The following is a 16656-nucleotide window of genomic DNA, read 5'->3' as shown; positions in this document are numbered from 1 at the left end:
ATTGGGATCAATCAGACAGTGCCGTTAAGTCCTCTTTTTCTGACTCTAAGTAAGCTTAATAATCTTTCAAAATTATCTACTAAAGGTTACGCAAATTGCATTACTGATGCCACATTCAATATCAGTTCTCATGCAGTTAGACTTAGAGTTATAGCAAAAAACCTAACACCTCGGTGGAATCATGACTTCATCTTACATTGTCGAGTATTCCGAGCACATCATCGTAACTTTCAATGTCACTGAGGAAGCTGGCCACTAAGGATGTGGAACAGCTGTGGGATGAATACAGGGCTCTTAAAAGGGAGAGCGCCAAGGCCATCAATTACAGTAAAAGGAATACCTGGTACTCATTTGTCCTCTTGACTGGTAATTCTAATCGGGTTAATTCATCAGCTCAGCAAAAATAAAATTCATCCTCCTGAAATCTATCAATCATTACAAAATAATAACGGAGAAATTCTCTCCTGGACTTCAACTGTCAACTCCATTTTAGATGCTTTATTACCCACAAATGACCCCAACTGTGATCTTCTTGAACACCAGCACATTAGAAGTAATAAGTACTATGTCTCTTCAGTTACTACCACAGCTTTAACACAGCCAGAAGTTGACAATGCAGTTTCCACAATCAGGAATGAAAGCTGTCCTGGTTTAGGTAATTTCAAAGCAGCATTTTTATTAAAACAATGCAGAAACTGTTTATTTCTGTCATAGTAGTTCTGTTCAACATGTGCTTAACTGAACAGGTTTTTCCTAATGTTTGGAAAACATCTCTGCTGAAACTGGTACCTAAACCAGGTTCTCCCTTTACTGCACAGGCTTATTGCCCAATTGCTTTAACGTAAAATCTAGGTAAAAGTTTAGAAAGTCTTATTACTGCTCGCTTGGACTCTCTTTTTACACAGCTCTCATTAAAACGATGTATTGATTATTTTTTTCTCATTATTAAAAGCAGATTATTGGAGTTAACAAGTAATGCCTTTGTGGCTGAAATTTACTTACGAGAGCGTCCTCCAGACTGCCTCAGTCTGGAGGGATATACCAGTAAGTACGTTTCAGCTGCGAAAACACTAGTGAACTCCAATAATCTGCTTTTAATAATGAGAAAAAACTAATCAATACATCATTATCGACTTCTACTGCCACTACCAATAACACACACACCATCATGCTTCCTTCTTATGTTTAATCTATTGCTTTGTCCGGGTCTGCTATTTATACTGGTGGCTTCATCCACTCTTCTGGCTTCATCAAACCTCTCTGCAGTTTCCTGTTGAAAGTCTGATACATCACTGAACAGTCTCATCCTGGCCACAGAAGCCGATACACCTAATAAATCTCCAGATAAACAAACAAACCCTGCAAGTAAAATTCCATGGGAAGCCAAGGGCCAAAACTTATTAATATGTTGCTGGGTTTTTCCTTAATAACTTTGTGAACTGTATTGCAAATTGCAGAGGCAATGTGGTAGTTGAAGATCCCAAATGTTTCCAGACTTATTAGTAAGCTAGGATAACAACCTCTTTATGGGAATTAGCATTAGCAAGGGACATGATGCAAGAAAGCAAGCTTATATAGCATCAGCCAAAAAAAAAAAAAAAAAAACTCTTATTTCACCGATCCCCTCGCTCCAAATGTTTGTCAAGTTTTGCCTTGTATCTATTTCAGCTATCAACTTCTACAATGACAGATGAAAGTTTGTTCCAGCAATCAACCATCTGCTGCCTAAAGGCAAAGTTCCACACATCTATCCTACAACCATCTTTCCTCAATTTAAATTTATGCCCTTTCAGGCAATTATTCTGAGCAAGAGGATGAATCCCATCAGCACTGAGCATACTCAAACCATTCAAGGCTTTATACACCTCAATCAGATCACCTCGCAGGTGCCTAGTCTCCAGACACTGTAATTTGCAAAATTTAGGCCTTTCTTCATAAGAGCAACCCTTTCTTCAGTACATTAATCTTGTTGTCCTTCTCTGTACTTGTTCCAAAAGCTTTACACACTTCTTAAAATGAGGCCTCCAGACCTGTATAGAGTACTCAAGGTGTGGCCTGACCATTGCCTTCTACAAGGGGATAATCACCTCCTTATCCCTGCTAGAAAAATTCCTGTATATCATTGACAAGACACCATGAGCTACTGTTGCAGACAGTCTGCACTGCTCAGAAAACTATATATCTGACTGCACAATTACCCCCAGGTCCTTTTCATTCTCTACCACTGTCAGTGTGGTACCACAGAGTTGATACGTTACTCTGGGATTACTGCTTCCCATACGCAGTACTTTACATTTGTCAATGTTAAACTTCACTTGCCACCTCTCAGCCCATCTGCTCAACTTTTCTAGATCCTGTTGCAGCAGTGTACTGTCATTAGTGTCATTAACAACCCTGCCAACCTTCGTATTGTCTGCAAACTTGGACATTAAGCCTGATTTACCATCATCAATATCATTTATAAATACAGAAAACAACAATGGACACAACACTGAACCCTGAGGGACTCCACTAATAACATTAGTCCACGAAGAGCAGTGTCCATTGATTACCACTCTCTGTCTTCTCCCACTCAACCATCCTTTTATCCATAGCAGCAATTTGCCTCCAATGCCACACTGCTCCAATTTATGCAGCAGTCTTCCATGTGCAACAGTATCAAAGGCCTTTCTAAGATCGAAATATATGATATCAAAGTTATTCTTTGCATCCAGTTCCTTTGTGACTACATTATAGTATCCAATCAAATTAGTCAGACAAGACTTCCCCTTAACAAACCCTTGCTGTGTCCGAGCTATAACTGAAGTCTTGTCTAGATGATCCTGCAATACTTCTTTAACCAGCACCTCCATTAATTTCCCTTAAACAGAAGTTAAACTAACAGGTCTGTAATTACCTGTGCTTCCCTTTGATCCTCCTTTGTGGATTGGGGTCACATTTGCACTTCTCCAGTCCATGGGTACCTCCCCTGAGTCCAGGGAATCTCTCATAATTATGGCTAAGGATTTGCTTACTTCCTTTGCTGCCTCGTTTAATATAACTGGATAGATTCCATCCACCCTAGGTGCCTTTCTTATGTTTATCTTCAGCAATTTCTCCTCCACTTTACTCTCAGTTATTACAAGATTGTCTAGCTTACTGCCAAAGTTGAATGCACCTTTGGCATTCCCCTCCCTGAATAACTCCTCATGTGTGAATGTAGATGCAAAATATTCATTTAGTTTGTTAGCTATCTGAGCAGGATCATCAACAGTTGAACCATCGATATCAAGTGGACCAATCTGATTCATCCCTTTCCTTCTAGAGTTTACATAAGTAAAGAACTCTTTGCTGTTTTTCTTTGCATCCTTTGCCAAAGATTTCTCGTAATCTGCCTTTGCCTGCCTAACCTCGTTTGTAACTTGGTTACAGACCAGCTTATATCTATCATAGGCTTTTCTATCTCACATGTTAATTTATATGTATCTCATGCATTTTTCTTCTCTCTCACATGTCTAATTAGTTCATCTGACATCCATTTAGACCTAAATCTTGAACAATATTTCTTTGTTGGTATGAAAAGCCTAGTAGCTTCCAAGATTAATTCTTTGAATGCTTCCCATTTTGAATTTGCTGTAGGTAACATCATCAGTTGGTTCCACGGTATAGAATTTAAATACTGTCTCAGACCACCGTAGTCACCTTTACGAAAGCAAAAACCCTTCCCTTTACCCTTAATGGTAGTTACCTCTGAGTAAATCCCACTTCAGCACACTGTGATCTCTGCCACCTAGTGATTCCTTTATCTGCAGATTCTTGATGCAGGAAGAATCACTACTGGTAATCAGATCAAGAGTATTACTCCCTCTAGTTGCCTCCTGAACATGCTGCTGTAGAAAACAATCATCCAATAAATCCACAAAAGCCTTGCTAGTGTGTGAGTGACCAACCCACAAATTCCAGTCAATATCCGGGAAATTAAAATCCCCCATTATAAGACACTCTAATTTACTGGCCTTTACTCTGTGCAGAGAAATAGAGTGCTATTTCTCTGCACAATTGCTCCTTATACTCATCAGATTCATTAGGCCTATAACACACACCTACTCTCATTTTTCCTTTCCCAGTGCTTATGTCACACCAAACAGACTAAACATTGCATTGTCCACCAACATCAATTGGATGCACTTCCTTAGATTTTATGTGTTTCTTAACTAACAGCATAACCCCTCATCCCTTTCTGTACACATTATACTCCCCAAATTCCAGTTCTGCACTGCTTATGTCTGTGTGACACCATGTCTCTGATATCCCAACAATATCTGCCTTTGATGTCTTGACTAGCACTTCAAGCTCATCGAATTTATTAACTATACTCCTAGCATTGGTGTACATGCAAGTATACATGCACCTGTTTCTACTCTTAGTTACCCTAACACAGCCCATGTATTTACTTGTTCCACATTGACTCCCAGAAGTCCCAGAAATCCCCATTGCCTTGCTTTCCAGGGTGCTGCTCAATTGCATTTCAATAGAAGTAGTGCAAGAATCATTTTTACCTCTGCCAGCAGCTACTGTTAATCTATTAGTCCGTGTATCCCCCCACAAGCTAGCAGTTTTCCAACCCACCTAACTCTGCCTCGATAGCATCAGCAAATATTCTTGCACCCTTTCTATTTAAGTGTATCCCATCCCTGTAGAAGCAGTCTCTTCTGTTAACAAGCACAGACCAGGCTGAGAAAAATTCTACCCCTAAACTTATGGTTCCCTGTAATGCTTAGAGAGGGAGTGACAGTATTATTTTGTTGTGCTAATTACTTTAAATGGAGCATTTGTCATCAGTAATTCTAACTGGAAGTTGATTCCTCAATTGGTCAATACTGTTTTACAGCATCCATAGTGAATTACAATATACTCTAGAGTTTCAGCACTGATCTTTTTTTTTAGTGTACAACTGTTTAACACCTCAGCTCTAAAGTTCTCCACATATCAAGTTTTTATGTGCAACTTTGACATTTAAAAATTTAAGTATATTGACAAAATCCTTAAATAAAAAAAACTATATACCTTCTCAACCGCAAGGTGAGGATACTTCCAGAATGCTTGATAGCTTGTTGAACATCATAATGAGCAAAACTTTCTACATTCTGACCATTTACTGCCACTAAAATGTCTCCCTCTAGAATTCCTCTTTGAGCAGCTTTTCCATGTGAATTCACCTACAGCAAATCAAAATTGTTAGAATCTCAAAAAAGTCTTGCTTAAAAAGGAAATGCTATCATAACTATTTTTATGTTTGGTGTGTACTTTTTTATTCCTAACAATATAAAGTTTTTATTTGTTTATTTAATCAACAGTAAATTAAAATATTAAACTGTTCATTGTAAATAGCAGTAAGATCTCAACTAAGAATCATAAAACAACAAAAACATCTTTTAACAAATGAGAATCATCAGGGTTTTGCTGTACAAAAGCAATGGAGTGGATGAATCATCACGGCACACAAAGAAAATCTAGAAATCAGATAAAAAGCTGGGCTGTTAGATCATATGCTTATGATGGTTAGCAAAGGATGACTGTGCTATGCTTCTTACCTTTGCAGAGCAATGCCAAAACATTGCAAAGGCCAGTACTGTTTACTTAGAATGTACTAAACAGATGTCAAGTTCTTGAGCTTTTTTCTCAAGTGGACGGGGTAAGGGCTAGAATTTGTAGTTTGTTGATGTGGGAAGAATCCACAGTTTCAAACACATTGGACTCTGCAAATATGTTCTAAGCTTGACAATTCCAATGTAAGCAATTTCCAGGGTGTATTCTCCATTAGAACTTAGTCAGCATAATACATCACCTCTACCGCTTGTTTGGAGAGGTCAGTTTGATTCCCATTGATGATTAGAGGTATTTCTAAAGTCCTCTTCATTCAAGGTTGCAGTTAGCCAATTTCAGATGGGGTGAGTAGGATTCACCCATAAGTTATTCTGGATTTTTCAGCTCGCACAACATGCCAATTAGCACATGAACACACACTTCTACAAACAAGTAGGCATTACAGATATATGTGAAAAGCTTCAGTGCTGTTAAAATAATAATTTGAATGTCTTCAGAGTGCAGTACTTGCAATTTGTTATTTACTACTTTTGCAGAGGAAGCGGCAAAAGCATATTGTATCTGTAAATTGTGTGTATATTCTTTGGTCAGTTCACTTATTTACTGGATAAAAAGTTTCCAGAAAGAAAACCATGCAACTCACACAGAGAAACTCTGCCATAGCATGAAAATAAAAGTTTCTCCTATCTTAGATTCAAACCCAGGACTTATCAACATGGTGTGGAGGGATAACGGTTACAACTATTGTTCATAATAACTCTCTTGGCACAGATCTGTGCAAGAAAATACATGACTTGGTTTTTTCCTATTGTCATTAAGGAAAGTATGTTACTTCTCATTTTCAATGATACATGGGGGGGAAAATCTGAGCTTTCTTATTTTGTAGGTATAGTAGTGTTGGCAGTTGATCCATAACAATGATTTTAATTTATCATTAGGAAATAAAATTAATCTAAATTTAATAACTTTATTAAAATTTACACCATTTAAATTATTCAATGAAATAAGTAAATATGGTAAAAAAAACCCATGTAAAAATTCTGAGAAGAAGCTTCATGCTAAGAGAGTTTAATAAAATGCATATACTTTATATAAAGGGCGAGTCTAAATTATGTAAGCACACTTTAACAATTCATAACTCATTAATTAGATGACAGATTTATATTATTTATCTTATTAAATGAAATCAACAGAAATGATGGAGAACATGCAATTAAGATTTAATGACAGTGAGAGAGAGAGAGAGAGAAAGTGATTCTTAAATGGTACAGGGTGCCTACTTATCTGACAATAATCTATCTGCATCATAAATTTGAAGAACACAGAACTAAGCAATATGAATAAGACAAGCAGTGGGAGAGAAAAGGACCTCAAGAAGAATCGAAAATATTGAAGCTGTCACAAATGCTTCAGCGTTTTCAATACTTCAACAAGACAGAGAACTGCAAATGAGTCAATCGAATGTTATAAGAATCTTAAAGGGCATAAATTTGAAGCCTTTTAGATTCGATCTGATTCATTTTTATATTCATTTTTTAATTACTGCATGCAACACAGGAAGGTGATGCAGATATTGACAAATGCAGTTTTGATTGGTACTGTCATAAAAATGACACAATCAGCAATTTTAAGGATGCAGCTGTAGGGTCAGACGAAATCACAATCAAACTAAACGGGCATCTGAATTATCTGTTTACTGGGCAAGTGAAAATCATATTCTGGATATCATATATGAAAATATTCTATATAATATTCAATATTATATAGAATATTTACTCTTAAACATATGATGCTTTATTGCATCAATCTTCATTTTAACATTAAGTGAGTTTAAAAATTGCATAAAAAAGTATTCATCTGTACCCTTACTGCCGATTCAATTTGTAATCACGCTTACGAGATTTATCTATCAGACAATTTTTTTTTATTTGTTAATTTGAAAATATAGTGCCCGCCCTAGAAAGTGACTTTTCATAAATTTTTACTTTATTTATGTTATATTTTACCCTGCCTGTGTCAGCTGCCTCTGCAGAAAGATCATTTAGTAAATTACGAATAATAAAAGATTACAAAAGAAATGCTATTGGTCATTCTTGCAATGTTGGCTATTGAGCATAAATATGCCAATAAAATGGATTTAAAAGATATTATTAATGATTTCGCAAATGTAAAAGAGCGAAAAGTAACATTTTAACTTTTTTGGTAAATTTATTAGTTATAGTATATTTTTTTATGTTTGTCAAATTGTATTTAATAAGTAGTATCATATTGTAATACTAATTTTCATGTTTTTGATGTTTGTAAAATTATAAAGAAATCGCAAATAAAATACATATTTATGTTATTAAAATGATTTTTTTTATTACATTATACTTTTTTATATTATACCTATTTAAAATTTATTTTAATAAAAATAAGGGGCCCAAAATGATTTCTTGCCTAAGGGTCCAAAAAACTTAGCTACGCCACTGATCCAACACGATCGTACTGTGGCAATCAACTAAACTGTCTGCTGTAAAAATCGAACCGATTCAATTGATCGCGCCCACACACGTTCAAAATCACTTCAATTTTGTCGTATCCAACTAAATCGTATTGCGGCGTAACTGTTGGGAAAGTGTACAACTCACACAGACGTCCGACCTGCACCAATCACAATTTTCCTCTAACTTTGTAGCCGCTATCAATCGGCCACAGAGTAGTAAGATGTGTGCAAGTGGCTACGTGGAGGTGAATATGTCATGTGCAGTTATTATCTAATCTTTAGAAAAAAATCCACTGTTGATGGCCGTAACAATAATTGAAACGTACGGTTATTTTCCACTTCCCTTACTTTCTTTTTATATTTCTACTTAGAGTGTTCACAAATGTATATTTTAGTTTATGATTGAAATGTGGCAAACCCCGGGGGCTCGCATCTGGTGAGCATGGGCTTGGCACACCTAGGGTCCTGAGCTGCATATCATAATTCTTCTCTTTCTTGGTGATTCCCTTCTACTTTTCTCTCTCTCTCTCTCTCTCTCTCTCTCAGGGTAACTCGGGAATTTTTTTTTTTTTTTTTGGCTAGTGCATCATAAGCCTCAGGCTTCCTTGCACCATATAGCTAATAATAAATTAATTCGAATTCACGCAGAGCACTGTTCTATCTTTCATTCAGTATATCATCCTGCGTGTAGAAGATTACCCTCCAATTTCTATAACTTCTCACATATATACCGGCCAATCAGCGAAATTGTCACCCATGCCTCTAGTTTAGTTTCGTAACCCGATAACAGATGGTTTTGGTTTGGTAGTTGTTGGCGCATCGGCTTCTGTGGCCATAGTGCACCTCCAAAGGTTTTTGCAGTACTTTGATCCAAGCCCGAGGCGGGAATCGAACCCGCGACCTTTGGGTTGCCAGGCAGGCACTTTACCCACCTGGCTAGCCCGGTCGGCCCCGATAACAGAAGAAATTACAGTATATACTTACCACTTTCTTTTGCTTCCTGTAATAAATTGCCGCTATGTAAACTTAAAAGAAAGCAGCAATAATTTATTTAAAAAACAGAGAGCGATTCTTTCTTTCGCATCGAAAGATGATTTTTAAAGGGAGGGGGGGGTCGACATGCCGAATATATAATTAATTAATTACGAATGTTTGTGGCAAAAAAGCGCCCATTACCTTAAGAAGGCATCTACGCATCTGATTGAAGATATATGACAAAAAATACTGGTCGACTTATACACTGGAATATTGGGTAAACTGATATTCTGACTTTTCACTCCTTCCAAACTGTATATAAATTTCCTTTGTAGCACCACTTTATTAATCTACATCAGTGGCGTATCATAGTAAGGGAGGCATGGCGACCATGATTTGAGTTTTTTTTAGAACGCCTCCTGCGTTCTTTTTCTTTAATTTCAAAATTTTGGTGAGGGGGCGGCATATTCCCCTTCTGCCCACCCCTGAATACCCTGATCTACATATCTGTGTGCATCATTCACGACGCTGTGTATGATGAACATAGACCGGATATTCGGCTCCGGCAACCGAGTCATTCATGGCCAGCTACGTGGGCTTCACTTATTTACGTGAATAAATTAAAAAATATGTATACCATAGATTATGTGAAAAACTAAGTATTTTACCTTAAACATTACTTATTCTGGGAATGTTTTTTGTAGCACAAATAATTGCCCAGAGAATTACATTTTTGCTTCTCCTGTGTTTAGTTTCTTTTTAAACACTACCTCAATGACATTTCACTTAGTTCTCAAACGCCCGAAGCTTGGAATAATTCAGCAGATCACAGTAATTAGCTGTGCTTCGCAATTATTATTTTAAATATCCGGAATTCGTGATATTCAGTCTATCTACTGTGCTTCATTCCATATGGTTAAATACAATAGCATGGCCGGTCCTGTACTTGCTGCTGAACTGTTCCGAGTTGGATTAGGGAAATGAGTGGAAATCGATGAGTGGAGAGTTCACGAGACGATAAACGAAAGACGAAGGAACTTTCACGTAACTTACAAGAAGTCTTGTGATCAGTATTCCTATAATGTATACCAGAGGTTCCCAAACTTTCACGGTTCACGGCGCCTTTGTGTCTCAGTAATTGTTTCACGGAGCTCCTAGGCCAAAAGAAATACCTAACAGTTCCGTTTAGTAGTTAGGTCCAAACAACTTAATAAGTAATGTTGAAACTGTGAACTACCTCAAGCTAGTAGTTCGCGCAGTGTCCTACAGATGTCGAGTATCGCTGTGTTTCCCTCGAAAATTTTAAATATCCCGCGGCGCCCCTGTAAGTTCGATAGGGTGCCACGGCGCACAGTTTGGGAATAGCTGCTGTATACTGTATGAGCACTGGGAGAATGTGTGTGCTTTGGGTGAAGAGGCTACAAGAAACCACGGGTCATCAGCAGCAAAAATGGAATCCCGAAAAAAAATCCCATTTTCTTGTTATTACAGGAACTTAAGATTATTTAAGTAGGTAAAACTCCAGATCTTGGGTACAAGTCCATATTTCGACTAAAGGTCAGAAACAAAGAGTGGCAGGTGCCACTCACTACTTTCCGAGCCCATTGTCCTCCTAGGTTGATATGCCTAGGGTGTTTATCCCCCCCCCCCTACTTGACGCTGTTTTTAAATCGTTTACCGATTTTAAAACAGACGGATAGGGAGCAAACACCCTACCTTAGCTAAGCACGTCCCACCCTCCTCGACGACACAAAACAATCAGAAAGAAAACACCTTCACAATAATCACTCAATCACAGAATTTGACGGTACAATCACTCCGTTCTACGACCACGCACACTGCGAGGAGACAAGGTTACCCAAATAATGGATTTAGCCCTTAAGTATATTAAGATTATTATAATACTTAAACGATTGATTATAATTTGTATGATTTTTTGCAAATTTTAATCTGTGAATTTGATATAATTAAACTGTGATTATTGTCTGTAATGTGGTGTTTGTGAACTGATTGTATACTGTCATTATTTTTCAGCGTTAAAAAATAAATATTTCATTTTGTTTTCTCACATTGCCTTATTACAGTGAAAATGATGAATATTATATGATATAAATTCGAAAAGGTGAACAATTCGTAAAATGAATTGATTTATACAGATATCTAATAACAACAAAAGGGACAATTGTAATTATATATTTATTCAAATAAGAAAAAGAAGAAAGCAACACATGGATATAATACTTAAAAATCTTAAGTATTATAATAATAACAAGAAAATGGGATATTTTTTCCCGTTACCGCAAACTGTAAGGAGGGAAAGGAAAGATTTGTTAAAAGGCATCGAGATCTATCTCGTGTATTTATTTTTAAGTTTGGGTAATTTGTTGCCTAGGCTTTCTTTTTTCAATATGACTTTTTTTTTCTTTTTCTGTCATATCTGGGCTAGACATTTTTAATTTGATGTTAAAACTGTACCTAAGTATTACAGTGTATTTAGAATTTACGATTTGCAAATTTAAAATGTGCCTAGTCAACCGCCTTTTTCTCAGTAGCAAAGTTGATCCCAGTCCCCTTGGTTTAGCCTAAAAATGTCAACAATATACTTCTAAACCGAACACAAACCGACTTTTTATTATTATTAGCTATATGGTGCAAGGAAGCCTGAGGCTTATGCTGCACCAGCCAAAATAAAAATAAAATTCCTGAGTTACCCTGAGAGAGAGAGAGAGAGAGAGAGAGAGAGAGAGAAGTATAAGGGAATCACTAAGAAAGAGAAAAATAATGATATCCAGCTCAGGACCCTGGGTGTGCCAAGTCCATACTCACCAGATGTGAGCCCCTGGGGTTTTACTTGATTATAATTTTAAAAAAAAGAAAAGAAAACGGTTGTAACATGTGATGTTCGCTCTTAGCACACACACGCATTTACCTGTACAGAAGACAGTTCACATACGCTCATGATTAAAACTATTGTGCTTCTCTCTCTCTCTCAAATAAAATCGGTTTACATTCGTTTCAGAACCTATAACGTTTTCAGACTAAACAGCGGACTAGGAATAACTTTGTCATTGAGAAAAAAGCAGCTGATCAGCCAAAATTTAAATTTAGAAACAGTAAAATTAAGGCCTCCAAGTGGTCAAACGCGAGAGTACAGAGACGCACGCGCTCTGAGTGAACGTGGGCTGCGTGATTACTAAATATGGTAGGATGTTCTTTATTATTATTAGCCATATGGTGCAAGGAAGCCTGCGGCTTATGCTGCACCAGCCAAAAAAAAAAAATTCCCGAGTTACCCTGAGAGTGAGTCAGAAGTAAAAGAGTTACCAAAAAAAAAAAAAAAAGAGAGAATGATGATATCCAGCTCAGAACCCTCTTATTATTATTATTTTCGTTACTGCATTTCTACGTCTCTCTCTCTCTCTCTCTCTCTCTCTCTCCAGGTTCTCGCCGGAGAAGACCGTAATTTATTCCAGTAGCAGCGAACGTAAAATTCTTGGGACTCATATTTGATAAAAAAAAAAAACTGACCTTTTTGGATCATATCCGTCAACTCCGCACAAAGTGCACACGTGGGCTTAATATTCTCCGCTCGCTCTCCTCTACATCTTGGGGAGCAGACCGATATATCCTTCTTCGGCTTTACCGTGCACTTGTGCGATCCAAACTAGATTATGGGTCCCAGGTATATTCCTCAGCCAGAGACAGTGTCCTGCGATGGCTGGACCCCATCCATCATCAGGCCCTACGTATTGCTACTGGAGCATATCGCACATCTCCTGTCCAGAGCTTATACGTCGAAGCAAACGAACCACCGTTATCGCTTCGACGTAAGCAGTTGTCTTTAAAATACGCTTTAAAACTGAAATTCCTGCCAGACCATCCTACGTGGCCATTTGTTTTTGAGCCACGATGGGAAAATTTATACAATACCCGTAAGACTGCCAATCGTCCTTTTGGTATTCGTGTCCAAGAGCTACTCAAAGAACTTAATATCAAGGTAGACAAGGTTGCCCAAACACCAAAGCAACACTTTCCACCCTGGCATGCTCATGTCCCGGCATGTGACTTATCTCTTAGAAATTGGGGAAAGTCGGACACTCCATTATCTGTCTACCTGCAGCTTCATTCAGCACACCGAACTGAATATTCCGACTTCGCGCCAGTCTACACAGACGGTTCGAAGTCGGACTCATATGACAGACAGCACTACTTCGGAGCAGATTCCCTCTGAGTGCAGCATATTTACTGCAAAGCTGCACGCTATAGAGTTAGCCTTGGATCACATTAGTGAATGCCAAAACCAACGGTTCATTTTATATTCCGACTCTCTCAGCATGTTACAGGCTTTAATATCTGTGAGATTATAATCCTCATCCAGTTCTGTCTAGTATTCAGCAGAAGATTCACTTCCTCTGTGGACGTGAATATGATATCCGCTTCTGCTGGATTCCCAGCCACATTGGGATTAGGGGAAATGATTTGGCTGACGCCGCAGCCAAATCAGCAATTCCCAATAATAACCGCTGCCTGTCAGTCCCCTATACAGACTACAGGCAAATAATACACCAAAAGATATATTCCCAATGGCAGGATTCGTGGAATAGACAGACTGCGAATAAATTATATCGTATAAAGCCTGTAATTGAACCGTGGCTGTCTAGTCTGCGCAGGAATCGTAAGGAGGAAGTTGTTATTGCCCGGACCCGCATAGGACACAGTCATTTAACTCATTCGTTTTTGCTGAGGGCTGATGACCCTCCTGTGTGTGTGTCGTGGCACAATTTTAACGATTAGACACCTTTTAATTGACTGTCCAGATTTTAGCAATATCCGTTTTAAAGCTTTTAACCATCTGACTGAGCCGTATACACTCAGTCAGATATTATCTGACAATGACAATGTGTCTGCTGTTTTTAGCTTTTTTAAATCAATAAAGGTTTTTGCTCGTATTTAAAATTTTTACGTTATTGTTATTTCTTTTATTATATATCTGGACATGGTGGCCTAACTACTTTGGTCACTGAGAGAATAAATTTTTATATATTACCTGGTCTTGGCGCATTATAGCCTTAGATGCTAATGCGCCAATAAAATCTAAATCAACCAACTCTCTTGGCGCCTCCGTAGCCAGGTGGGCAGGAGCGGCAGTGCGGTAGCACACGCTTCTTGATTAGAAGTTCGAACCGGAGTTCGAGCCCATTACCACCAAATACGGAGGAAGCGGAAAGGTCTGGGAATGACAACCGCATATCCCCAGAGCAATATGGCCTTAGTTGCTAATGCTCCTAAAAACCAAATAACAACAACTCTCTCTCTCTCTCAGGGTAATCCAGAATTTTTTTTTTTTTTTTTATTGGCTGGTGCAGCATAAGCCTCAGGCTTTCTTGCCCCATATAGCTAATAATTATAATAAGACCAAGTGCCTTTTAATTGAAAGGCTCTGTACGCCACATGTTCACATGTTTTATATTCATTTTGGTTAGTCTTTACAATCTGGTACCCATTCTGATTGATCGTCGCGAGTAGCGGTGTTTGACATGCCTAGCCCGCTAAGGTTAGTCTTAGGGTACAGTTACCAGATCTAGAATCCAAAAACTAGGACATTTTTTTTTTAAACCGAGAACGAAACGAGAACATTTTAAAAATTATGTTTATTACAATAAACATTTTAATATTAAAAAAAATACAATACATATTTACCGTTACTGCCAATCATTTGCAGTAAGTCTAGATTACAAAGTAAGTAATCATAAAATGTTTTACAATCCATTTTCAAATTATAAGTGACTAACAAAATACTATTCACTGTATTTGTTTCCATTTTATTTCTAATGTTACTCCATTGATTGCTAATTAATGAAAATATGCGCTCTATTTTCCCATTGTGGGCAAAAATAGAAAATGTATACAGTGTATTGAGCAATTTTTGAAAAGCTCGGAACTCTTTATTATTATTATTAGCCACATGGTACAAGGAAGCCTGAGGCTTATGCTGCACCAGCCAAAAAAAAAAAAAAAATTCCCGAGTTACCCTGAGAGAGAGAGAGAGAGAGAAAGGAATCACCAAGAAAGAGAAGAATGATGATATCCAGCTCAGGACCCTGGGTTTGCCAAGCCCATACTCACCAGATGTGAGCCTCTTGCATTGAATAAAATATTCAGCCCACTTTCTACGGGCTAATAAGTTTTCTTCCCAGTTATCATCCTTCTTTTTCTCAGAACCAATTCCTTAAAATTCATAAATTGGTCAAATAATCTATCATCGATTTTTACTCCTTTTTTCATAAAAAAAAAAAAAAAAAAAATCCAAAGAACTCTGTTTAAGATTTCAAAATATAAGGGCGATGAAGCCCAATTTTTCCTACTTTAAGTAATATTGTTTAAATATAAGATCTTATATCTTTTTGTAGGAAATTTCTTCACCCGACGCTCACATCAAATTGATCCGGTTAATATATAATATAAAAGATCTAAGTTTGCAACGCGATAATATCCATATTAAAAGATTATTAATTTATACGGTTTTTTTATAAAACTAATCTTGTCTTCAATTCCCAATGTCTACTTACTGCTACCAAGGAAGAGCAAAGCGTAGCCGATGTGCATCAATCTACCCCAAACTAAACCCATCAGCAATGATAGACTAGAAACAGAAGACAATTGTCAAACTATATTAAAATATATATATTTAAAAATAAATAAAAATATATTTTTAAAAAAATTTAATATAAAAACCGTATAAATTAACAATCTTTTAATATGGATATTATCGCGTTACAAACTTAGATCTTTTATATTACATATTAACCGGATCAATTTGATGTGAGCGTCGGGTGGAGAAATTCCCTACAAAAAGATATGATAAGCTATCTTATATTTAAACAAAGAACTCTGTATATGATCCTATTTTGGAACATCTTTTAATTCCATGAACTGTAAGATTTTAAACTGTTCCAAATTTTTTGTCCACATTTTTATATATGCTAATGATTGGGTATACATACTTTCCATTTCATTTTTAAATTTCAATGTTATATACAGTACTGTATAGTCTTTTCTTTAAAGGCTTCTTTAAATTTCCTTCTGTTGTTTTGGTTGTCTGTAGAGAGGATGCCACTGTTATTGAAATTCCTATGTGCCACCACATTGACTGCATGTCCGGCTGTGTCGGACTTCAGGACTCTTTCATATCGTACTTTATATATATATATATATATCTTCAATGTGGGGGTGTGAAAGCGTAGCGAGATAAGGCTCGGACGCGTCAGTGTGTTTCTGAAGTCGCCGGAGTGCAGTTGTGTTCGATAGAGACGGCAGAGGTTTCCGATCTCATCAGAGTGGCAGTGATTTCGAGAGAGAGGGTTGATAGCGAAGTTATAATTCGATCTTTATAATTTTGAAATGATATAGTCCACTTAATGCAACCTGCGCAATGTTCTTATTTATTTCGTTGTATTGACTGAAAATGCAACGCACAGAATATTTAAGGAAAATTCGTTTTATGATGAGATGATTTTTTTAAATTACAAAAAACTAGGACGCAAGTGAAACATCCCCGAGGACGCCCTATAAACAATGATGCAGGGGCGGACTGTCCCGAGGGTGAAAGG

At 37.2% G+C, this 16656-nt stretch overlaps 1 protein-coding gene across 1 annotated transcript in view; it reads right to left on the bottom strand.

Moving 5' to 3' along the window:
- The window catches only part of LOC150081619 (uncharacterized), a 264024-nt gene that overhangs the window by 225230 nt on the left and 22138 nt on the right, over positions 1 to 16656 (bottom strand). Inside the window, exon 2 of the mRNA XM_090380266.1 lies at positions 5047 to 5198. Coding sequence (XP_090236392.1) covers positions 5047 to 5198 — 152 coding nt within the window. The remainder of the gene's footprint in view (positions 1 to 5046; positions 5199 to 16656) is intronic.

The sequence above is a fragment of the Mastigoproctus giganteus genome, chromosome 8 (genome assembly GCF_048544385.1).
Source record: "Mastigoproctus giganteus isolate SK-2022 chromosome 8, ASM4854438v1, whole genome shotgun sequence".
NCBI lineage: Eukaryota > Metazoa > Arthropoda > Arachnida > Uropygi > Thelyphonidae > Mastigoproctus > Mastigoproctus giganteus.
This window is presented reverse-complemented; position numbering and strand designations above follow the sequence as displayed.